This window comes from Microcaecilia unicolor, chromosome 14 (assembly GCF_901765095.1).
Source record: "Microcaecilia unicolor chromosome 14, aMicUni1.1, whole genome shotgun sequence".
Taxonomy (NCBI): Eukaryota; Metazoa; Chordata; class Amphibia; order Gymnophiona; family Siphonopidae; genus Microcaecilia; species Microcaecilia unicolor.
This window is the reverse complement of record NC_044044.1, coordinates 32,681,073-32,707,552: the sequence shown is the minus strand read 5'-3', so window position 1 is coordinate 32,707,552 and position 26,480 is coordinate 32,681,073. Positions and strand designations below refer to the sequence as shown.

The 26,480-nt window shown below is 42.1% G+C and overlaps 3 protein-coding genes across 3 annotated transcripts; all 3 read left to right on the top strand.

The window, feature by feature from the left end:
- Window positions 1-8,438: 8,438 nt before the first annotated feature.
- Window positions 8,439-9,365, top strand: LOC115458436 (olfactory receptor 5V1-like). The gene has a single exon (XM_030188403.1). It carries the CDS (start codon window positions 8,439-8,441, stop codon window positions 9,363-9,365), a length of 927 nt encoding a protein of 308 aa, XP_030044263.1.
- A 9,100-nt stretch (window positions 9,366-18,465) lies between these two features.
- On the top strand, window positions 18,466-19,392 carry LOC115458432 (olfactory receptor 1019-like). Its single transcript, XM_030188398.1, has one exon. The coding sequence runs from the start codon at window positions 18,466-18,468 to the stop codon at window positions 19,390-19,392; it is 927 nt and encodes a 308-aa protein (XP_030044258.1).
- A 5,848-nt stretch (window positions 19,393-25,240) lies between these two features.
- On the top strand, window positions 25,241-26,167 carry LOC115458433 (olfactory receptor 1019-like). The gene has a single exon (XM_030188400.1). It carries the CDS (start codon window positions 25,241-25,243, stop codon window positions 26,165-26,167), a length of 927 nt encoding a protein of 308 aa, XP_030044260.1.
- Window positions 26,168-26,480: the final 313 nt, after the last annotated feature.

The window sequence follows — 26,480 nt, the reverse complement described above, 5'->3', positions numbered from 1 at the left end:
ACGCACCAGCTCTTCGGAAAGATTTTCTTTTATGATCTGGTGACTGTTTGGTCTTTTGCCAATCTGTGGGCCCCTTTTACTAAGCCGCTTAGGTGCCTTCGCCTGCCCAACATGCGCCAAATTGGAGTTACCGCTCGGTTACTGCGTGGCCCTTGAGGTAATTTCAATTTTGGCTCACATACGCTACACGTGTCTGAAAAATATTTTTTATTTTCTGGCGCACGTAGCAGACACACGCCAAGTGGCATCTGACATGTGTAGGTCACTACAGCCCAAATTCTTTACCACTAGGTGTATGGCTGGCGGTAAGGCCTCAGACCCAAAATGAACGCATGTCCATTTTTGGAAAAAAAAAAGAGGCCTTTTTACAGGTACGCTGAAAAATGATTCTGCGTACGCCCAAAACCCACGCCTACGCTACCGCAGGACCCCTGTGTTTCTTAAGAAAAGGGTAAATGCTCTGGGATTTTTGGATGAAAACGTTTCCTAACTTCATTGTACTCTCGCTAATCAACTGGTCAATAACGAAACATGTATAATACAGAGACAGCATTTTTCATAGTTTCACCCCTGGTCTCCTTGGAATGACCAAAACTTCTAACCATCTCTTCCTCTGCATCACCTTCTTTAGTTTCAGATTATAATGGAAGAGGAAAATACCGTCACTGCAACAGAATTCATCGTCCTGGGCCTCCCTGAATTTCCAGAGCTGCAAATCCCCCTTTTCCTTCTGTTTTTACTGATTTAATTGACTGTCCTGATGGGAAACCTCACTGCTATAACCATGACGTTTATGGACCCTTGTTTGCACACCCTCAGAAACTTTTTTCTTCTGTAATGTGTCCTTCCTCGATATCTCCTATACATTCCTCACCCTGCCCAAATTGCTGGACATTTTCTTAAAGAAGAGTCAGAGGATTTCCTCAATTGGATGCTTTTCACAGGTGGACTTATTTCTGGCCTTGACATATGTAGACGTTTTCCTACTTACAGCCATGGCTTATCACCGTTATGTGGCGATATGCTATCCACTTCATTACACTGTTATAATAAATGAAAAAGTCAGTATATCAATGGCTACTGGGTGTTGAATCTTTGTATTTATTGTCCCAGTGGAGCACACAATCATATTTCTCTGATTGTGGGTCCAATAAGATTTATTCTTGTTCTATGATATCTTAGCTCTGTTGTCATTCTCTTGTAGTAGCATTTGTGTTATTGAAGGTTTAAGATTAATCACTGGTATTATTATAGGGCTGCCCTGCTTTATGATAACCCTGACATCTTACGTCTACATCATCTCTGCCATCTTGAGGATCCGTTCTTCAAAGGGGAGACGCAAAGCCTTCTCCACTTGCTCCTCCCACCTCATGGTCGTTATTCTCTACTATGGGTCTATATTGTGTTTGTTTATGAGACCAACATCTATGCAGTCAGTGGATCAAATCAAACTCTTTGCTCTGTTGTATAATATCTTAATTCCCGTCTTTAACCCCCTCATTTACAGTCTGAAAAACAGGGATGTCAAAGGAAGCCGAAAAAGTAGCCAACGCTAACCGTGTAGACGCCCATAGGAATATTATGGGCATCTACATGGTTAGCGTGTGCTAATGCTTAGGACATGATAAAAATGCTAGCCTGCATTAGTAAACAGGGGCCTTTGGTCTACAATGGGTGTCAGTCATTTGAATGAAGTGTTTCTCTCTTTGTTACACAAATTTACTTCTGGTCATTAAACATTCAAGACAGCTTTTTCCTTTACAAAAGTGAGCAGAAATATAACCAGTTATCACATAACCAATATTTACAGAGACAGATTTGTAAAAATAGCATTGGAAACAGGGAGAATGGAATTACTATTAATGGTAATAGAACAATGAGGGATGGTTGAAGTATTTCTACTACTGCACAAACCAATTGTGATATTAAAGATGTGGGAAGGATATACCGTAGGAGAAGAGGGTGTGGCCATAGGCAGATAGTGGGCATTTCAAAAATAACTATGCACACTATTATAGAATACAACCAATCGGTGCCTAACTTAGGAGCAGGTATTGAGGCCTGGTTTTAGTTGACCTCAAATGGGTGCACCTACATTTTAGTCACAAGATCAGCACATGAGCGTATTCTATAAACTACGCATAACTTTGAGTGTAGTTTATAGAATCACGCTAACCGCGTGGTTCTAAAGCGTCGATTTTTAAGGCATCATATATAGAATTCCCTCCTGACTGACACAATTTTTTTGATGTGCTCATTCCTAACAGAAAATATTAAGGGAAGCTCTCCAAAGTCTCATACAAATAATAAAAGAAATGATGAAGCAGCGAAGCTTTCAACACTGATACACCTTGTTGGCAACTTGAAGCTTCCTGCTCTTTAAGTTTGTCAGGTTCCTGTAACCTGGATTGGCTACTGTTGGAAGTGGGATACTCAGTTAGACGGGCTATCATAGCGGCCCACCATAATCATGAGTTTGACATACAGAACTAACCCACTTGGAGACATTTCTCACATCCAGAAGATATAAATTGTTGCTGCCAGGGTAATGTCTTCATCTGGCCACTGCTGGGGTGATCATGTGATGATCATTTGATAAGCTGAAGTAGAACGGATGCCTCATTGCACAGTTTCCTGTCATTCAAACATCTTACTTATAAGGAAAGTCTGGAAATAAAAAGTTATAAAAAATAGTTTCTGAGAATATAGGCTGCAAAATGTGGCTCAACGCACGGACACATGATATGTCGATAAAGGTGTAGAGCCAGATTGCCTTGTCTTCTGGTTTGATTATGTTTCTATAACAAACTTATTTGAAACTTAATGGTGGTACAGTGATATAAAGGAAGTGTTATAAATCCCCAAATTGTAAGTATTGTGAAAATCTAACTAAATTGGTATTTGAAAATGTTCTGGGGTGAATGCATAACTTTATACTCACTAAACTAAATTTTGGAGCATAAAAAATGGGTAACAACAGAAGTAGATTAAGGGCAGATGGTTTCATCAGTAGGCTCTTAAATCTAGGCAAATGAGTGACAGGCCCAAATTGTTAAGCTCCTAAATTAAGACAAATTTCCAGCTGAAACTAGTGCACAAATTTAGGAGCGTAAGGAATGCTTTTACTAAAGTTGATCATGCTTTAAAAAAAAATAATTGCTGGCTGGGAATTGAGTCATTAAGTCTGTTTCCCATACATTTTATGACAAAGACCACTGACCATGTTAGCAGTTGCCCTCTGGATCTCTCCCTATGCACCCAAGCATCCTTCTACCTTTCGCTGTCACCCTTTTCTACCTGTTTGGCCGCCATAAGATCATCACATAAGCATCCTTCTACCTTTCGCTGTCACCCTTTTCTACCTGTTTGGCCGCCATAAGATCATCACATACGAACACACCCAAGTCCCGCTCTTCTGTTGTGCACAAACGTTCTTCACCCCCTAAACTGTTCCCTGAGGTTTTTGCAGCCCAAATGCATGACTCTACATTTTGTAGCATTAAATCTAAGCTGCCAATTCTAGACCATTCCTGTAGCTGGCTCCCCTCAGTTCAGGAGACCTGGCCTTTGCGGCAAAGTGTACCTGATGAATAACAGCTGCTCAGGCACAACTAAGGCAGGGGAGGTCTTCAGCTGATGGGGCTTGGTATCCCCACTGGCTCAGGTATTTATATCATGAGGAGCCAAGGGCAGAGATCAGGGTCTTGTGGGGGGGGGGGGGGGAATAATTGCATGCCCACCCATTGGCAGTCTGGCTACACCACTGCTACCAAGTTATCTCCCACTGACTGGGGTCCCACAAGATATTCAGAAGTACATAACTGAACAGTGCTGCTAAGATATCATCTGACCTCTCTGATGCTATCTGGTTACTTCCAGGGCCGTCCAGGGGTAGAGCCATCAATACACCACTGATATGGATATGATAAGGAATGGATCCACAGAAGCTTAGCTGAAATTGGGTGGCGGGGGGAAGAGGGGTTGGTGGTTGAGAGGCTAGGATAGGGGAGGGCAGACTTATACAGGGTCTGTGCCAGAGCCGGTGATGGGAGGCGGGACTGGTGGTTGGGAGGCGGGAAATACTGCTGGACAGACTTATATGGTCTGTGCCCTGAAAAAGACAGGTACATATCAAGGTAAGGTATACACATATGAGTTTATCGTGGGCAGACTGGATGGACCGTGCAGGTCTTTTTCCTGCCGTCATCTACTATGTTACTATGATATTAAGCAGTGATACTAGGACAGCTTACTGGTTAACTTAAGATACCTTTATTTCTACCCTGAGTATCTATGATACCAGGCTACTTCTGGGGAGAAAACCTGTGGAGATCTTCATGAGGCTGGGGTGCAGACTTCAGTGTACCAGGAAGATCATTTATGATGATCATTTGCACTGCGTGTAAAACCCAGAACTTTAGGGACTGAACATAGCCAGATGACTTGAAAACAAATTGCTGGGGAAGCATCCTAGTGGTTAGAGCACCAGGCTGACAACCAGCAAAGAATGTTTGCTGGTTTATAAAGTATTCCAGGAAGCGACCGCTGTGCAGAATCTTTCATTCACTTTGCAAAGTCCTTCATACAATCCTCGAGTTTCTCTCTGAGATCACCCTTCATCTCAAGAGAGGAGGCGAAAAATACCACGAGGAAAAGAATGATGACCAAGAGGGTGTATTTATTAGCTCAACTGGGCCTGGACCCGGGTTCAGTATTCAAATGTACTAATAAAGTCTGCATTTGGTTCAAACTAGCTTCCTACATGTGCAAAATCTATCCTGACCCTTCTAAAATGATCTCCATAGAGTCTATCAAATTATCATTAAGACTCCCTTCCTTACTGGGCCATTTTTGCACTCCCTGGGGTCCTGCCCTGCTCGGTAAAATTCCCCCTCACTTTTCCTCTTGATAAAGGAGGCACAAGATTTTCTAACCCTAGACCTAAAAGCTGGAGTCTCTCAATTCTCTGCCATGTGCTCCACATTTTCAGTCTCAGGGATCCTTCCCCAGTGAGATCTGCAGTGAGTATGAATATACCTGACTACTGAGGACCCACATCAGAGCTTGTGCGGAGCCAAACACTTTTTCCAAGGTAAGGGCTGCGGGTTTGATGCATTTAGTTGCCCTTTCGATTGCGGCAGTCAGAGCACTGAGCACAGGGTTTACTATTTGAGCTGAGATCTTCCTGCTGTATCTGTCTGTCAACATTTCTTTTCCTTATCCAATGATTTCTCACTGGGTAAATATGAGACATGTACTTGTGAATTTGAGGCTAATGTAAAATTAATTGCAAAAGCAAATGTTTCAGAATTTTGAGGGCAGATCTGACCTGTGTTTCCAGAAGCACCAGTAACAAACGTGGAGATGTAACAGAGGATGGAGAGGTACATGCAGAAATAAACGTACAGATAGAGGTTGCAAGACCCTGCCCCCAAGAGCTTACAAAGAATGGAAGGTAGAAATCACAGGAAGTTAAGTAGGGTGGAAAATGCAATGTTGACGGAGCGGTGTATGAAAGACGTATGGGAAAGGGACAAAAGAAGATTTGATTTGACTTATTGACTTGATATACCGCATTACACAAAAATGCATCAAAGCGGTTCACATAATTAATAAAATAAATAATCAAGTATACAAAAGCATCAAAACAGGCATACGATTTTAAAAAATAGCAAACAAAATCAGGAAATGTCATGTACTATGTTACAAATGCTGAGCAGCATAATCACAGCTGCCCCTAGGAAATCTGAAAGATCTGCAGGTGAGGAGCAGAGAGGAGGAAGGAGTAGTCTGGAGTTGGAGAGGGCGAAGGAGAGAAATAGACTTTGATTTGTGAGAGAGGAGCGATGCTTTACAAATGCTGTGCCTGAAAATATGGGCTGGCGACGATCAGCATTTTGCTGATCACTGCAGGCGTCATGGTCAGAAATTTAATTTCTGGGTTGGAGGAGCCAACTAAGGCATATCAGCACTCAGAACTTATCCAGCTATGGGTTACTGCATAAAGATAGGACTGACTTTTATGCATTTAACCTGGCTGGTTTAATTTTGAATATTGACATTTAAGTGGCCAAATACCGCCCCGGAATTCCCCCCCCCCCCCAAAAAAAAAATAGCTGGTTTTGAGTTCAGAACTAACCAGTTAAGAGCCACTGAAAATGAGCTGTTAGTCCCAACCAGATGATTTAACCGGTCAGGAGCCGTTTCTGGCTAGTTAAATCACCTTGAATGCCAATCCCAATGTCTTTTCTTTTATTTCATTTTCTTATGCATTTATGTTTTGTACTCTTTTCCCTCCATTCATCTCATTAATGTTGTTGCAGGATGCACCATTTGTAAAATTTGCCAAAGTTCACATATTCTGAAAAAAGATTCGGCTGCTCTAAAAATGTCATGTTAGTATTTTTTGTGTCTTCGAGATGACGATCGACACAACCCAAAACAACAAATATCAAAAATAAATGAACTTGAACACTGGTGTTTTCAGGTTGCGTTAAAATGACTCTACATTCTCATTAAATTATGTGTAGGTTTTTAAAATTGACTTTTTGTTTGAAGACCTTTTACTTTCTCTTGCTAAGTTGTGCTTCCTTCTACATGACGGACATTTGTATTTCAGAAATTTGTAAATTACCTCCTTTCCTTTAAAATTCATGTGCAAATTCTATGTGAAATCAAATCATATCCAGGTCCATTAAAGCAGGTGTTAATTTTAACAGATTCTCACTTAGTGAACATTGCTAAACAGCAATACATTTTACAGCTTGCTTCCACTCTAGCATGATCCGTACAGAGGTTAAGTGGGTCACCCAGTTTTTCAGGCTGTGTTGGTTGCCAAATCTTCTTACGAGTCCTGGCCGATATTCAGCTGGGATCTGCATAAGACACATATGCTGGTCTTGGCTGAATATCGGCCAGGCCCCGCATAATTTTAAGGAGGTGCATTAACCCTCCCTGAGTCCCCCTTCCCTCCCTCGATCCAGATCCCCCTCCCATCCACCCCCAAATGAGTGGTGCCATCCGCAACCTATCTCCACTGGCGTATGGTGCAGTAAGGAACTCTCGTGGAAATCTCGCAGTCTGCCGTCTCATGAGACTTGCGCCAGAGTTCCTTCTAGCACCATGGAATGGAAGACGTAAATGACACCGACTGTACATACTACAGCAGGACAAGTTTATTCACTCCTACCCCAGCTAAGATAATGTTCAAGAACCTTTTTGACCTCATTTGCAATTTTCTTTAAATTAGTCCCTTATTTTCGTATTTCTGTTACGCTGTCTTATCTGTCTAGCTATATGTTCCATCTTTGCTTACTCCCTGTGTTGTCTATTAAAATGTTTTATTGAGTATTGTGTTGACATTGTAATTGTGTCATAATTTGTAATGTTGTTTGAATATTTACTGCTGTAATTGTCTATTGCTTATGTTTGGCTTATTCTTGCTGTACTCCACCTTGAGTGAATTCCTTCAAAAAGGCGGTAAATAAATCCTAATAAATGAATAAAAATAAATAAAATGAAACTTTAAGTTAAAGAGCCTGTCTGAAATACTTACTGTGATGTGCTAGTCCTGTTACCTTATTATTCTAGGACTGTATGTTTTTTTTTAAATTATGCTTCTTTTTATTGTTTTGTTATGATCACTCTTTGCAGAAATTGACTTCAAATGAAGATACGAGACAGCAGTGGATCTGTTCCCTTCAATGTCCCTGTCTTTCTGCTAGGTTTATCGCCTGGTCATCCCCACTTTTTGCTCTTTGTCTTGCTGACTTTCTTTTCTTTGGCCAGTCTTCTTTCTGCCAGGAGCTGCCTCAGCTGAGCAAACATCTGCCTTGGGAGACACTGAATCAGCTCTTCTGGAAGGTCATCTCCTGTACATTTGGACTCTAGGCATTTTGTCTAGTTGTCTATGTCTTAATGCTGCCCTGGGGGTGAAGGTGAGAGAAGGAAGAGTCAAGGATGACAATCATCTCTGTTTAATTAATCGGTCTTCTAAGTATAGAACCCTAGCTTGATAACAAAAAGATAGTCCTTACCATCAAGTGATGGGAAATTCCTTGTGCTGTATCAGATCTTCTGATTAACAACAAGTAAGGATATCACAGGGCTGATGCATTGGTGCAGCTTTTAAGCACATTAAAGAATTTTCTTCCCAACAGCTGGTTGGTATATAATTATTTTAAGAAGGGAGTGAGTCAATGAATAAAGGCAGTGATGATTTTGTGCAAAGTAGAGGATTTAAAAGTTAAGGACCTATTGTCAATCTTCTACAGGAAAGGGTAAATGTTCTGGGAAGGTCAATGTAATAAACTAATCATTAATCAAACACGTGTAGAACAGCGATAATTCTTTCTTGCTCAGGAACATTGTTCTCCTTGGAATGAGCGGGATTTCTATTCACCTCTTCCTTTCCATCTCTTTTTCAGTCCAGACTTCTAATGGAAGAGGAAAATACCACCACAGTGACAGAATTCATCCTTCTGGGGTTTCCCAAATTTCCAGAGCTGCAAATCCCCCTTTTTGTGCTTTTTTTACTGATTTACCTGATCATCCTGATGGGGAACCTCACTATTATCACCGTGACATGTCTAGATCCTCGACTGCATACCCCCATGTACTTTTTCCTCTCTAATTTGTCCTTCCTTGATATCTTTAACACCTCAGTCACTCTCCCCAAACTAATGGATATTTCTTTAAGGAAGGGTCAGACTATTTCTATTAAGGGATGCATGACACAGATGTATTTCTTTATAGTCTTGACATATGTAGAATTTTTTCTGCTTACAGCCATGGCTTATGACCGTTACGTGGCGATATGCCACCCCCTTCGTTATGCTGTTATTATAAATGAAAGATTCAGTGTATTGTTGGCTACGTGGTGTTGGACCTTTGCATTTTTGGTTCCAGTGATGCACACTGTCCTTATATCACATTTCTCTTATTGTGGGCCCAATGAGATTAACCATTTCTTCTGTGATCTCACAGTTATGGTGAAGTTGTCTTGTAGCAGAACAAGTTTTGTTGACAGTATGACTTCTGTGATTGGAGCTTTTGTCGCATTTCCCTGCTTTATGACAATCCTGATATCTTACGTCTACATCATCTCCGCCATCTTGAAGATCCGTTCTTCAGAGGGGAAACGCAAAGCCTTCTCCACCTGCTCCTCCCACCTTACGGTCGTTATTCTCTACTATGGAACTATAATGTGTTTGTATATGAGGCCAGCATCCATGCAGACAATGGATCAAAACAAACTCTTCGCTCTCTTGTACAATGTCTTAATTCCCATGCTCAACCCTCTCATTTACAGCCTGAAAAACAGGGAGGTAAAAGCAGCTGTAAGAAAAGTTTTTAATGGAAAATAAAACTTTCCAAATGTTAATAGCACTTACTTGTGATTTGTAGTGATTGACTAAGACAAGAGCAGGCCAATTCTGTGACAGGGATCCTTGTAGATAGAAGCTTTATACCCAGTTCTGGAACTAGAAAAGAAAGTTGCCAACATTGAGGTGTGAATTCTTTAACCATTTACGCCTGCCCTGTGTCTGGCATAATACCAGTGCAACTTTAATGTTCTTGAAATTATGCATTTAAGTGGGACTCCACCTCTGTCCTGCTCATGCTCCACCACTGAGGTGCTATAATTAGCATATGTAAAACCTTGAGCTTCATAGTAGAACATAGGGAGAGTCATGCTGAGTTATACTATTGGGTTCACTACAGGGGCGTATCTGGACTTCGCCGGTAGGGGGGTCCAGAGCCAAGGTGAGGGGGCACATTTTAGCCCCCCTCCCCGGCGACCCTCCTGTTGTGTACATGCAGGACGTCAGAGACGAGTCAGACTCAGAAAGAAGAAAACAAACTAACGAAGGACGACGGCTTCGGCTGGTGGGAGTTGCGGTCCCCCGCCAGCAAAGGTAGGCGATGGCAGGTTGGCAGCGGGAGGGGGGGTTGCGAGGGCCATCGGTAGGGGGGTCCAGGGCCAAATCTACGGGGGACCCTGGCCCCCGTGGCTCCATTGCAGATACGCCCCTGGTCCACTAGGTCCAGTGGCCTTTCTGGGACAAATTCTGTCAGGTAATCTGGACAGATCACTAATAATAACACCCACTCCATGTTGCTCTCTCGTAGAAGTATGTGGTGGATATGAGTCTGCCTCTTGGAATAATATCTTGGAGTTCATCTGCCTTCTAGACGCTTAATTAAGCTACAGAATGTGTTCAAGGCCTCTGGTATAGACGCGTTTACAAATAGCTTAGACAAGAATAGCCATACTGGGTCAGACCAATGGTCTATCTAGTCCAGTATCCTGTTTCCAACAGTGGCCGATCCAGGTCACAAGTACCTGACAGAACCCAAATAGTGGCAACATTCCATGATACCAATCCCAGGGCTTCCCAATGCATGTCTCAGCTTTACTAAATGTCTTTAAAACGTTCAATTGCCAAAAGTGTGATTTGCATGGAAATGAGTTGACCATGCTGTAGAGGTATCCCCCAGCATGGCCACAGGAAGGACTACGTATGCATTTGCAGGGCCTGGAAGGGACTAGGTTAAATCAGAGGCAGACAACCCCAGAGAAGTAAGTGCTATCACAGAGAGGAGCAGGAGGAATGTGTGAAGAAGGGATGTTGCATCAGAAACATAATACAGATTGGTTATGCACAAACTCAGCAACACCTCAGCAGTGCACCAAATCCCCCAAATACCAGCACCCTTACTGAGGAAGGGAGAAATAGGCAACCTCTCAAGTGCACCTAAGCCCAGTATGTAAAGGGTACCATTCTTCTTCTCCAAGGACCTGTCACAGGTACAGTAGCAAACGTTACCAGTCCCAGTGTGACTACTATATCAGGTCATTACCAGGACACTCAAGGGCTGTGGGACAGGTCCAAGATCACAATGAACCACAGTGGGAATCGTACTCCACTCCTCCAACCATCACACTTATGGCATCACATCAGTAACTTAGGCTGTGTCCACAAATACGGTGGGACTGCAAGTGAGTACGTGTAGCTGGCGTCAGGAATCCAGGGCGCTGTTCAAAACTGTATCTGATCTCACTGTCCAACCAGTCACCACTATGAGTTGGCAATTATCTTTGAGGACAACTTCAAACACATGTTAGAAAGAACTTAAATGTATTCAAGCCTGGGGACTGGAGAAACATGGTTTGAGCATCACATTTTACTTCCTTTCCTACTGGGCGTATGCAAATTTTTGCACTTCCTGGGGTCCTGCCCTCACATTATTATTCCTGTTGGTCAAGGAAGACCAGGTATCCTAACCCTAGACCTAAAGCTGAGTCTCTCAATTCTCTGCCATGTGCTCCACCTCATCAGCCTCAGGGATCCTTCCCCAGCGGAATCTGCAGTGAGTACGAATATACTTGACTCTGAGGGCCAGATGAGAGCTTGTGCAGAACCAGTCATTGTTTCCAAGGTAAGGGCTGTGGGTTTGCCTAGATCGAATGAGCAACAAAATGCAGCAGAGTACTGAGTACAGTGTTTAGGTTATAAATTTCTAAACAAATAAAAGCAGAGTTGAGATCTTCCTTCGGTACCTGTCTGCATCTTTATGTATGTTTCATTTTTACCAAGACAAATCACCGGACGAGAATAATCAATGCAATTTTCAAGCAACATGAAATCGCCAATCTATCTATATATAAGAAAAGTATCATGGAAAGGAGATCATTGACAAGGGAAAACACTTTAAGAAAATCAAATTTCCAAAACACAAAAGTTCACCACTTGGCAAGAAAAACAACATCGCAAGAAAAAGGAAAAGTTTGCTGTACACAAAGTCAAAATATGCCCAGTTCAGTTAAGCAGGTTGTGAATCAGCCGGAATAGAAAGCTGTAGCTTTTATTGCTGTTTAATAATGGTCACCAACTCATAGAAAGAATCAGGTAACGATGGTTGGTTGGGTCGTCAAATATATCAGAATGTCTTTTTTTATCATTCTGTTTTCGTCCCGCGAAGGGGCGGGGAAACCCTTATTATCAAAACAAGATGGGTGTCCATCTTTCATTTTGATAATTCAGTCAGGGACGCCCAATCTCATCATTTAGGTCAACCTTAGAGATGGTCGACCTAAATGTTGAGATGGTCATCCCCGGTTTTCGGCCATAATGGAAACCGAGGACGCCCATGTCAAAAATGACCAAATCCAAGCCCTTTGGTCATGGGAGGAGCCAGAATTTGTAGTGCACTGGTCCCCCTGACATGCCAGGACACCAACTGGGCACCCTAGGTGGCACTGCAGTGGACTTCAGAAATTGCTCCCAGGTGCATAGCTCCCTTCCCTTGGGTGCTGAACCCTCCAAAACCCACTCCCCACAACTGTACACCACTACCATAGCCCTAAGGGGTGAAGGGGGCACCTACATGTGGGTACAGTGGGTTTTGGAGGGCTCCCATTTACCACCACAAGTGTAACAGGTAGGGGGGATGGCTGTGGGTCCACCTGCCTGAAGTGGACTGCACCCACTAAAACTGCTCCAGGGACCTGCATACTGCTGTCATGGAGCTGGGTATGACATTTGACGCTGGCATAGAGGCTGGCAAAAAAATTGTAAGTTTTTTTTAGGGTGGAAGGGGGTTGGTGACCACTGGGGGAGTAAGGGGAGGTCATCCCCGATTCCCTATGGTGGTCATCTGGTCAGTTCAGGCATCGATTTTGGGGCTTGGTCGCAAGAAAAAATGGACCAAGTAAAGTCGGCCAAGTGTTCATCAGGGACACCCTTCTTTTTTCCATTATTGGCCGAGGACACCCATCTCTTAATCACGCCCATGTCCCGCCTTTGCTACGGTGCCGACATGCCCCCATGAACTTTGGTCATCCCCGCGATGGAAAGTAGTTGAGGATGCCCAAAATCGGCTTTCGATCATGCCGATTTGGGCGAACCTGAGAGAAGGATGCCCATCTCCCGATTTGTGTCGAAAGATGGGTGCCCTTCTCTTTCGAAAATAAGCCTGATAGTGATGTTCTTGGACCTCACTGATATTTCATCTGAGTGGATTTAACCTTGCTTGTTTTCCTTATAGGAAAGGGAAAGAAGATGTTATTATAAGTCTCAGGTTGTCCACGACACAGGAAATATAATATTATTACTATTGCTTATCATTTCTATAATGCTACTAGACGTACGCAATGCTGTACACCGAACATGTAAGACACAGTCTCTGCTAGACAGAGCTTACAATCTAATCAAGACAGACAAACGGGACAAATAAGGGATAAGAGAATTACTTATGTCTGTTTTATCATTCCCACCTTGAGTACTGAGTGGAGGAGTGGCCTAGTGGTTAGGGTGGTGGACTCTGGTCCTGAGGAACTGAGTTCGATTCCCACTTCAGGCACAGGCAGCTCCTTGTGACTCTGGGCAAGTCACTTAACCCTCCATTGCCCCATGTAAGCCGCATTGAGCCTGCCATGAGTGGGAAAGCGCAGGGTACAAATGTAACAAACAAAATGTCACTAGACAAGTGAATAGGAGTGCTTTCAGTCTAGATTTGAGGAGAAGGGTACAGATAATGGAGATATACCTAATGATTTGAGTTCCCAGGGAGAAGTGTAGGGAGAGATGAGAGTGGAGAGGTACTGAGGAGCTGCAGAGTGAATGCACTTATAGGTCAATAAGAGGAGTTTGAATTGTATGCAGAAATGGATAGGGAGCCAATGAATGAAGTGACTTGAGGAGAGGGCTAATATGAGCATAGCGACACTGGCAGAATATAAGTTGTGCAGCAGAGTTTTGAACAGATTGAAGGGGAGAGAGATGTATTAATTTATAGCAACAATTTTATTTATTGAGTTTATAAAAGTAATTTAATGATCATGTCTAAATATCCCCCGTTTGAGAACCAACCTTGTGGTTTCCCCCTGCTTCCCTGTACGAAAGGAAAGAGGATGTAACTTTGACTCTAACTCATGGAGTGTCCAGGACATAAGAAAAGTGTGAGGTCATTAGATAATCTACTGACTGTGGCACAGATAGGAATGAAATTAGATAAAGGGTTGAAGAATGATTAGGTAAAGGAAGAGAATATAGACGTTTGTACTATTTTATTGATTTTACCTATGAAAAGATGGAAATTGAACGGTGATATCTGTGTATGTCTGGCCATTCTTGGGAAAGTAGCATTCATGTTCTGTGAATGTTGACGTCACCGGAGTTGATATTCAGTCTGAGATAAACAGGATTCTACCTAGTTATCTCCCACTGACCAGGTTTCCAAAATTGATTCAGCAGCATATCATGCTGACGATCATTTACACTAAGGTGCGCCAAAATGTGGCCTGCGCTGGTGGAGACGCATGTATTGGACGCACGCTGGTTCATTGTTCAGCGCACCTGCAAAAAAGGCCTCTTTTTTTGGCCGAAAATTGGCGTACGGCCAAATGAGCACCAAGCTGATAACCTGTAAAGCATGTTTGGTGGTCTATAAAGTATTCCAGAAAGTGACCTGAAAGTGAATGAAAGATTCTGCACAAAGTCCTTCATACAATCCTTGAGTTTCATCTGAGGTCACCCTTCATCTCAAGAGAGGAAGCAAAAAAGATCATGAGGAAAAGACCGATGACCAAGGAGATTCACTGGTTAGATCAACTAGACCTGAACCTGGGGTTCAATATTCAAAATGTACTTATGTAGTTCTGAAATGACCTCCTTAATCTAACAGTTTATCTTTAAGGACAACCTCAAACATATGCCAGAAAGAACTGAAATATATTCAAGCCTGGTTTCATCACCATATTTTACTCCCTGTCCTACTGGGGTCCTGAGCTGTGCAGTAATTTCACTTCACTATTCCTGTTGTACAAGAAGGGCTAATTATTCTAACTCTAAGGCTAAAGCTGGACTGTCTACATTTTCGGTCTCAGGGATCCTTCCCTAGTGGGTTCTGCAGTGAGTATAAATATACCTGACTACTGAAGTTTAGCAGATCAGAACTTGTGCAGAAGCAATCGTTACTTCCAAGGTAGGAGCATTTCATTTCAACTCTGATCTTAACAGTCAGGTTTTGTTTTTGTTTTTTTTTTTTGCTGTACCTGTCTGCATGTTTATGAATATCTTGTGTTTCTTGAAAAAGGTTTTAGCCAGTGACGGGTCACTGGATAAGAATAATGAATGCAATTTGTGAAACTGCTGTCAAACTGCAGAAATTCTGGTGGAATCTGTAAATTTGAAGCTAATGCAAAAATTAATTGCAAAAGCAAAATATTCAGAATTTTGAAGAAAGGTTCTGGATATTTTTCCCCTCAATCTTCTTAAATCTGGGTGGTATTTCAAAAATCATCACTTCCAAATGCAGAGAAGAAATGCAGGATGTAGAGCTACACTTAAGAAATAAAGGAGAAATGGGTACAGATAGAGTTGCAGGACCCTCCCCGAAGAGCTTACAATGGAATGAAAGGTAGATGTGAAAAGGAGTCCTGTAGGGTGGAAGATATAGTGCTGACTGGAGCATCCTATGATAGATATAGGGAACAGGGAACAGGGAGGAAGGCAGGATCTGGGGGTGAGGGGAGAGGTACCTGCAGGGAAGAGGGGCCAAAGGAGATCTGGAGGAGAAGAGAGGAGACAATCTTGTCACTGTTTTTACTAATGATATTAAAATCAAAATGTAGGGTTCTGCCTGGAAAATATGTCTTTTTCTTATGCTTTTATGTTGTTTACATTTCTTCCCTCCATTTGTCTTGTAGCAAATTTTTCATGTTTTGTTAGGAATGTTATTATAACGGTGCACATCATGGGGAAAAAAAGTAATAAAAATACAAAAATGTAATTTCAGTATTCCTTGTGTCACTGAGATGAGAAACAACACAACCCAGAACAACAAATACCATGCTTTATAGAACACTGGTCTATCAAAATAAATGAACATTGCATTTTTAAACAACATGAAAATACCAATCTTGTTAAATCATACACAGATTTTTTAAAATTGATTTCATATAGAATTAAAAAGGAGAAGGTGCTCATGGAAAGGGGGTAATTGACAAGGAAAAAATAATCGGATTACAAAATTACAAAAAATATACTTGCAAGGACATTGTAATAAGAAAAAGCAAAAGTCAGATTATGTCCCGTTCCGTCAAGCAGGTTGTGAATCAGGGGGAGAAGTGTGATGGCAAAGTTCTAGAATTTATTGCTCTTTAATACCACTCACTGACTGACAGATAAGGGGCTCCTTTTACAAAATGCTGGTACCAATTAGCGGCATGCTGAATGTGAAGAGGCGGGGCTGGTGGTTGGGAGGCGGGGATAGTGCTGGACAGACTTGTACGGTCTGTGCCAGAGCCGGTGGTTGGGAGGCAGGGCTGGTGGTTGGGAGGTGAGGATAGTGCTGGGCAGACTTGTACGGTCTGTGCCAGAGCCGGTGGTTGGGAGGCAGGGCTGGTGGTTGGGAGGCGGGGATAGTGCTGGACAGACTTGTACGGTCTGTGCCAGAGCCAGTGGTTGGGAGGCAGGGCTGGTGGTTGGGAGGTGAGGATAGTGCTGGGCAGACTTGTACGGTCTGTGCCAGAGCCGGTGGTTGGGAGGCGGGGATAGTGCTGGGCAGACTTATATGGTCTCTGCCCTGAAGAGCACAGGTACAAATCAAAGTAGGGTATACACAAAAAGCAGCAAATATGAGTTATCTTGTTGGGCAGACTGGATGGACCGTGCAGGTCTTTTTCTGCCATCATCTACTATGTTACTATTTAATTCCCAGGGTCGTCTTTACATTCATGATGTATTGTAAGCCACATTGAGCCTGCAAAGAGGTGGGAAAATGTGGGATACAAATGCAACAAATAATAATAATATTAATTCAGCACATGCTACTTGGTATCACCGTTTTGTAAAAGGAGCCCAAAACTGATAAAAGTAACCCAGTGGTTGAGTGGAGGTTGTACCTTTATTAGGCCAGCAAATGTGTCAAGAGTGTCCTCCTTCCTCATGTCTGGTGGTCTTACATAATATATTTCAGGAGGGTGATGAACGACCCACCTATTGTTATTGGTTAACGGGATCAAATGTAGACTGAAGTCCTGGTGGTAAAAACTTGTCCATGGCCACTGTTTCACTGTACATTGATTGTGGTTAAAAATAATTAACTGCATTAGATTGATTAGTGTATGACAGGCTCTTGTCATCAACTTTGTGATGTGGACTTCACTTCACTGGAATCCAAGTTTGCTGTGCCGTGGATTTTTGTGTCCCTGAAGATGTCTCTGTTGGAAATTTAAAGGTCAGTGTGAGAAACAAATGTTCTTTTTTTTTGTTGTTGTTACTAACCTTCAATGTGCCAGGCTTAGAGACACATCTGGAGCAGAGAGTGTTTAAAAGGAACTATACATTAAAGTGAGAAGACTGATTACGACAGTCTTGGAAAACTGTTTGAGAAGACCTCAAAACTGACACCATATGCAACTGATTTGAAGGAGGGACACTGTCTCTCTTTAAGTGCCTTGTCATTCTTGACTCCCTCATCCTTCTTTCTCATCCCAAAGTATAGAAAACAGGGGGGGGGAGGGGGAATTGGAGGCTTTGTTACATAGTAACATAGTAGTTGACGGCAGAAAAATACCTGCGTGGTCCATCCAGTCTGCCCAAGACAAACTCATATGTGTATACCTTACCTTGAATTTGTACCTGTCCTTTTCAGGGCACAGACCATATAAGTCTGCCCAGCAGTATTTCCCGCCTCCCAACCACCAGTCCCGCCTCCCATCTCCGGCTCTGGTACAGACCGTATAAGTCTGCCCTCCACTATCCTCGCCTCCCAACCACCAACCCCTCTTCCCCCCACCTGCTCCGCCACCCAATTTCAGCTAAGCTTCTGAGGATCCATTCCTTCTGCACAGGATTCCTCTATGCATATCCCACGCATGTTTGAACTCCGTTACCGTTTTCATCTCCACCACCTCCCGCGTCGGGCTCCTGCAGTAGTCCTGGATTGGCGCAAAGCAAGCCTATTGCCATGCACCAACCCTTTAGTAAAAGGGTTCCTTAATGCATTACAATTGAAATTGAAGATTTGGTTATTTATATATTGTTATAATCTATTGGTGGTTTCTGGATAATAATAATGGGTGATGTACATATGCAGACTTTACCCACATAAAAGAAGTTCATTTCAAACAGCTGGTGTATTGTATAATTATTTTACGAAAGGAGTGAGTAAAATTCAAAGTTAAAGACCTAAAGTTCTGCCACCCTTGTAGCAGGTACTTCTGTATGAAAAGGATAAATGTTCTGGGAAAGACACGATTGGATGGAAGGTCTTCCTAAGCTCAGTGTGTTCAACGTAATCAACTAATCATTAAACAAACACACGTAGAATGCAACAACTAATATTGTGAGTTTTTAGGTTGGCAACATTCTTCATAGTTTTACCCCTGTTCTCCTTGGAATGAGCGGGATTTCTAATCACCTCTTCCCTCCCTCCTCTTTTTGGTTTCAGATTACAATGGAAGAGGAAAATACCACCACAGTGACAGAATTCATCATTCTGGGGTTTCCTGAATTCCCAAAGCTGCAAATCCCCCTTTTCCTTCTGTTTTTACTGATTTACCTGATTGTCCTGATGGGGAACCTCACTATAATAACCGTGACATGCCTGGACCCTCGTCTCCACACCCCCATGTATTTTTTCCTCTGTAACTTGTCCTTCCTCGATATCTCTTCCACCTCAGTCACTGTCCCCAAACTGCTGGACATCTTCTTAAGGAAGGGTCAACGTATTTCTATAAAGGGCTGCTTGGTGCAGATGTATTTTTTCCTAGCCTTGGCAACTGTAGAATGTTTTCTCCTTACAGCCATGGCTTATGACCGATATGTGGCAATATGCCATCCTCTTCATTATGCCGTTATAATAAATGAAAGAGTCAGTGAATTAATGGCTACTGGCTCTTGGACCTTTGGATTTTTGGTCCCAGTGATCTACACTGTCCTCATGTCACATTTTTCTTATTGTAGGTCCAATGAGATTAACCATTACTTTTGTGATCTCTCAGCTCTGGTGAAGTTGTCTTGTAGCAGGACATATACTGTGGAAGGTATGAGCTATGTTGCAGGAGTTTTTGTCGCATTTCCCTGCTTTATGACAATGCTGATATCTTATGTCTACATCATCTCCGCCATCTTGAAGATCCGTTCTTCTGAGGGGAGACGCAAAGCCTTCTCCACCTGCTCCTCCCACCTTACGGTCGTTATTCTTTACTATGGGACTCTACTGTGTTTGTATATGAGACCAAAGTCCATGCAGTCAATGGATCAAAACAAACACTTTGCTCTCTTGTATAATGTCTTAATTCCCATTCTTAATCCTGTTATTTACAGCCTGAAAAACAGGGAGGTGAAGGCAGCTCTAAGAAAGATTTTTATTAGGAAATAATGTTTCCAAATATTAATAACACTCAATCAGGACATCTACTTGTTAGAGGAGTTTTCCCTGCTTTTCTGTCATAAATGTTCATCGACTTTTCCTTTATGAAACAGGACAAAAAATAGAGTGAGCTGGTGATCAGGAATGAAGCAACCATCAATGAACTAACTTGGAAATTAAATTAATAGTTGGCCAGATAAACCTGGGAGCATCCAAGGTTGAGTATGATGTTATCTAGGGATTATCCTCTTCACGTTTGGCAAAATTGTCCCTTCCAAGTTTCTTTTAAGCTGTCCAAAGAAAGTTTATTCAAACTTCAATCATTTCAAGAAGGTTTAATTTAGTGAAACACTTTTTTTTTTTTTTTTTTAGTGAAGGTGATTAGTTGAGAATTTTATTTTGGCAGATGGGGACAAATATTTGTGGCCTCACTCCTTGTCTGCTCTGAATGAGGTGGATTTCTATTAATGTCTGTTTCAATTTTAAAATTCAGGGGATGTGTGAATATTTATTGATTTTTCATTTGCTTCTTTTTTTTGCTATATAAATTTGCATCTGGTTATAACCTTTAATGATGGATCTTTATTTATTGAGTTTCTCTGTGAAATCGCTTTGAGTATAAATACAAAGGTAGTGTATCTAACCTATAATAAACGTAAACAAACATTAGAGATGTTTCTCCTCTATCAAACGTAGGAGCCCTTTTACTAAGGTGCTCCTTAAAAATGGCCTGCGCTGGTGAGGGCGCGTGTTTTGGATGTGCGCAGGTCCATTTTTTGGGCCAAAAACAGACATGCGGAGAAATAAAAATTAGCGTGTGTCCATTTTGGGCCTGAGACCTTACCACCACCCATTGACTTGGTGGTAAGGTCTCACATGTTAATCAGGTGGTAATCGTCAGCTCATGTACACTGCCAATTACCACCCGGTTAGTGCCATGTGGTAGAAAGTAGAAAGTATTCTCTGCCGCGTGTATCGGATGAGCGTAAAAATTGGAATTCCCGACCGGGGCAGGCGGTAGTTTCAATTTGACGTGTGTTTGACATGCATAGGCGCCTATGTGGCTTAGTAAAAGGGTCCCTTAGATTGAGTAGCATTCTACTGGAGCGATTAAGGGAAGTCATCCCTTTAATACCCTCAGTGTTTGCTTGCCTCCCTCCCCCCAAATGCTAAACTGGCAAGGGATTCCCACCTCTGGCAATATGGGTGTTCGTGCTGACATTCAAGTCCCGGCACATGGATTTCTACCTGGCCATTTTCTAACATGGATGTTCCTAAGCTGCCACATTGCCTTCCATGGATAATCTACTGTCTGTGTCACAGATATGAATGAAATTAAAGGGTCAAAAAATTATTAGGAAAAGGAAGAGAACAAGATTAGAAGTTTCTACTATTTTATTGACTCTGCCAATGAAAAGTTGAAAATTGAATGATGATACCTGTGTTCTCTGCTCAATCTTGTGAAAATAGCATTCATGTTCTGTGGATATTGATATCATTGGGGTTGATAATCAGTGGAAAAGGCCCTTACCCACTTATCTCCCACTGACCAAGTTTCCACTGGAGCTTCAGCAGCTCATAACTGGATAGAGATGCTATAGATCCAGTCTGACCTCTGTGGTTCTATCTGGTTAGTGCTGGGTCCATCTGGAGGTGAAGCCAGAAGTTATCTGAGAACTACTGATATTCTTAAGTAATATTGGAATAGCTACCTGGTTGACTTAGCAGATAAGTGGCCTAGTGGTTAGGAGTGGCCTAGTGGTTAGGGTGGTGGACTTTGGTCCTGAGGAACTGAGTTCGATTCCCACTTCAGGCACAGGCAGCTCCTTGTGACTCTGGGCAAGTCACTTAACCCTCCATTGCCCCATGTAAGCCGCATTGAGCCTGCCATGAGTGGGAAAGCGCAGGGTACAAATGTAACAAAAAAATAAAATAAAAGTTATCTAGGAAGCTCTCTGAGTACTAGTGATACCCTGGCAACTTCTAGCACACCACAATTAAGAGATAAATAGTGTTGATACCTGGATACATTATGGCAGTAAATATCTGGATGTAATTCAACTGGTGGATGAATATTGACTAGAATCTATTGTAATAAGGCATTAATAGAAAATTCAGGATGCTCATGAATGATGACCAAAAACCCAGAACTTTCTGGCCAGGACATGGGCACCTGAGGTGAGAACAAGTTGCTGGAGGAGAAGCCTTGTGGTTAGAGCACCAGGCTGACAACCAATAAATCACGTTAGATGAAACTCGATAATTGTATAAAGAATTTCTGAAAGTGAATGAAAGATTCTGAACAGAGGTCACTTCCTGGAATACTTTATAGACCATCAGAGATCACCCTTCATCTCAAGAGAGGAGGCAAAAAAGATCATGAGGAAAAGACCGATGACCAAGGGGATTCACTGGTTAGATCAAGCTTGGACCTAGGGTTCAATATTCAAATGTACTTATGAACTTCTGAAATTACCTCCTTAGTCTAAACAGTTTATCTTTAAGGACATCCTCAAACATATACCTGAAAGAACTGAAATATATTCAAGTCTTGGGATTCTTTACCATAAGCTCTACATTTTCAGTCTCAGGGATCCTTCCCTAGTGGGATCTGCAGTGAGTATAAATATACCTGACTACTGAGGTTTACCAGACCAGAACTTGTGCAGAAGCAATCGTTATTTTCAAGGTAAGAGCTGTGGGTATCCTTCATTTCATAGCACCTTTGACCTTAACAGGCAAGTTGTTTTTATTTATTTATTTATTTGCTGTACTTGACTGCATTTTGTCTGAATGTCTTGTATTTCTTTAAAAAGATTTTAGCCAGTGACAATTCACTTGATAACAAAATGCAATTCTGAATTTGGTGACAAAATGGACATTCCAATGCAATTTGTAAATTTTAAGCTAATGCAAAAATTTATCGCAAAAGCGAAGCATTCAGAATTTTGACGAAAGGTTTTGGAGAGTTTCCCTTTGTCTTCTAGGCAGGTTGCAAAAATCACCAGATTCAAATGAAGAGATAAAATACAGGATGGAGAGCTACATTTAGAAATAAAGGACAAACGGGTACAGATTGAGGAACTCAAAGAGCTTACAATGGAATGAAAGGTAGATGTGAAAAGGAGTCCTGTAGGGTGGAAGATATAGTGCTGACTGGAGCATCCTATGAAAGGGAGGAAGGCAGGATCTAGGGTTGAAGGGAGCGGTACCTGCAGGGAAGAGAGGCCAAAGGAGATCTGGAGGTGAGGAGACAGAGAGGACAGACGGTAAATAAAGGATAGAATTAAACAACAAATATCATTCTTTATAAAACACTGGTCTATCAAAGTAAATGAACATTGGTATTTTCATTGGTTGTTTGAAAATACTACGCAGTATTCGATATGATAGCACATGCTACAGTGCATGACTGCAATGGGGCATACATGTGGCCAGGGCATGGGAGGGGCTGCCACTTACACTGTACCACAAAGACTACTGATAAGGGGTCAAGGCAGTGTCATTGAATGTAGACTGGAAAGCTTCTATATGACAGGATTTTAAAATCCTTGAATCCCTTTGGTCGCTTTTGTAAACAATCACATGGATATGGTTAAGCTGTTGCATGATTGGTTCATTTTTCTGACAGCATCTTGCTGCTATAGCCATCTTGGAAAGTTTTAAACAGCAGCGATAAGTACTTGAAGGTAAATCTGCTCTTCTATTAAAAGTAAAATCTGTCCTCTTGATCTGGGTTTCAATGTGTTTTTTCTAGCAAAAAAGGTGCTGGTACTCAAATGCTAGGCCACCCTTCAGGGACCCACCCCACAATAGCTAGGCCCCCTGCAACTAGTCACAGAATCTATGACAAGGCAGAATTGGTGTGTAGAGCCTGAGCTGTTTCATTAAAACTTGGGGACTATGGGTCAATTTTAGCAGACAATGGAAAAGGTGCCGGTACTCAAATGATAGGCCACCCTTAAGGGGTGGGGTGATCACTGAGGGACCCACCCCACAATAGCCAGAATCTATGACAAGGCAGAATTGGTGTGTAGAGCTTGAGCTCTTTCATTAAAACTTGGGGACCATGGGTCAATTTTAGCAGACAATGGAAAAGGTGCCAGTACTGAAATGCCAGGCCACCCTTCAGGGATGGGGTGATCACTGACGGACCTACCCCACAATAGCCAGGCCCCCTGCAACCAGTCACAGAATCTATGGCAAGGCAGAATTGGTGTGTAGAGCATAAGCTCTTTCATTAAAACTTGGAGTCCATGGGTCAATTTTAGCAGACAATGGAAAAGGTGCCGGTACTCAAATGCAAGGCCACCCTTCAAGGATGGGGTGATCACTGAGGGACCCACCCCACAATAGCCAGGCACAGAATCTATGACAAGGCAGAATTGGTGTGTAGAGCATAAGCTCTTTCATTAAAACTTGGAGTCCATGGGTCAATTTTAGTAGACAATGGAAAAGGTGCCGGTACTCAGTACCACCTGAAAAAAAGCCCTGCACAGGACAGAGCGAGAGACACCCACACACAGTGAGGCCAGGCTCCCTGAGAGACAGACACACAGTCAGGACAGAGAGACGCAAACAAACAGTGAGGTCTGGTTCTCTGAGAGACACAGGACCAGTGGGTTTTTTCTAGCAAAAAAGGTGCCGGTACTCAAATGCTAGGCCACCCTTCAGGGGTGGGGTGATCACTGAGGGACCCACCCCACAATAGCCAGGCCCCTTGCAACCAGTCACAGAATATATGGCAAGGCAGAATTGGTGTGTAGAGCCTGAGCTCTTTCATTAAAACTTGGGAATCATGGGTCAATTTTAGCAGACAATGGAAAAGGTGCTGGTACTCAATTGCGAGGCCACCCTTCAGGGGTGGGGTGATCACTGAGGGACCCACCCCACAATAGCCAGGCACAGAATCTATGACAAGGCAGAATTTGTGCATAGAGCCTCAGCTCTTTCATTAGAACTTGGGGACTATGGGTCGATTTTAGCAGACAATGGAAAAGGTGCCGGTACTCAGTAACCCCAAGTACCCCCTCAAAAAAGCCCTGCTCGTGCACAAGTATTGCCTGAAATAAGGAATCATTTTGAACTGAGTTAAGAATTTAATGAGTATTTGACATTTTTTTTTTCATTATAGGACATGAAGACATTTATAATTAGTGTCGCTCCTGATAAGCTTATATGTGACACGGCAGTGATCTGTTAAGCACAACAATTTTCAGATAAGTTGCTCTTTGTATGTGTTAAAATTTTTTTCTTTATTTTAAGTAATACTTTTTTGTAATATATACTTTTTCAAAGTTAAATAGGAGGTTTTTCTGACTTATGAGGAAGCTCCTCAGTACAGGCCTGGTTGACTGAATGTCTGAAGTCTTTCCCTCCTGACTTAAGAAGAAACTCAGTTGTGGTATATTTGCCTAAATTCAAAACCAAAAGCAGCAATTAATTAAGGACATGCTGTGCGTCTCCTCTCCTCGTCAGATTTATGCATTACAATTAAAAATAAAGAGTTTGGTTATTTCTATACTGTTATAATAAATTGGTGGTTTTTGGATAATAATAACAGGTGATGTACATATGCAGCCTTTACCCACATAAAAGAAATTCATTTCAAAATGGTTGGCGTGTTATATAATTATTATAAGAAAGACGTGAGTAGAGAAGCAAAGCTAAGGACCCTACTGGCACGTTTCCAGTAGGTAATTCTCTATTAGATTGGATGGAAGATCTTCCTAAGCTCAATAAACTCAATGCAATAAACGTTTGTTTAATTGTTAAACTATTATTCTATATTTCTCAGTGATGAGTGGGATTTCTAATCACTTCTTCCTCTCCCTCCTCTTTTTGGTTTCAGTTTACAATGGAAGAGGAAAATACCACCACAGTGACAGAATTCATCATTCTGGGGTTTCCTGAATTTCCAGAGCTGCAAATCCCCCTTTTCCTTCTGTTTTTATTGATTTACCTGATCGTCCTGATGGGGAACCTCACTATAATAACTGTGACATGTCTGGACCCTTGTCTACATACCCCCATGTACTTTTTCCTCTCTAACTTGTCCTTCCTCGATATCTCTTGCACCTCAGTCACTGTCCCCAAACTGCTGGACATCTTCTTAAGGAAGGGTCAACGTATTTCTATAAAGGGCTGCTTGGTGCAGATGTATTTTTTCATGGCCTTGACATCTGTAGAATGTGTTCTCCTTACAGCCATGGCTTATGATCGATATGTGGCGATATGCCATCCTCTTCATTATGCCGTTATAATAAATGAAAGAGTCAGTGAATTGATGGCTACTGGCTCTTGGGCCATTGGATTTTTGGTCCCATTGACCCACACTGTCCTCATGTCACATTTTTCTTATTGTGGGTCCAATGAGATTAACCATTTCTTCTGTGATCTCTCAGCTCTGGTGAAGTTGTCTTGTAGCAAAACAAATTTTATTGACAGTATGACTTCTGTGATTGGAGCTTTTGTCGCATTTCCCTGCTTTCTGACAATGCTGATATCTTATGTCTACATCATCTCCGCCATCTTGAAGATCCGTTCTTCAGAGGGGAGACACAAAGCCTTCTCCACCTGCTCCTCCCACCTCACAGTCGTTATTCTTTACTATGGGACTCTAATGAGTTTGTATATGAGACCAAAGTCCATGCAGTCAATGGATGAAAACAAACATTTTGCTCTGTTGTATAATGTCTTAATTCCCATTCTTAATCCTGTTATTTACAGCCTGAAAAACAGGGAGGTGAAGGCAGCTCTAAGAAAGATTTTTATTAGGAAATAATGTTTCCAAATATTAATAACAATCAGGACCCTGTGTATTAAGGACATCTACTTGTTGGAGGAGTTTTCCCTGCTTTACGTAAGTATTGCCATACTGGGAAAGACCAAAGGTCCATCAAGCCCAGCATCCTGTTTCCAACAGTGGCCAATCCATGTCACAAATACCTGGCAAGATCCTAAAAAAGTACAAAACATTTTGCACATAAATGTTCATCGACTTTTCCTTTATGAAACAGGACAAAAAATAGAGTGAGCTGGTGATCAGGAAGGAAGCAACCATCAATGAACTAACTTGGATGCTTCCAGGTTTATCT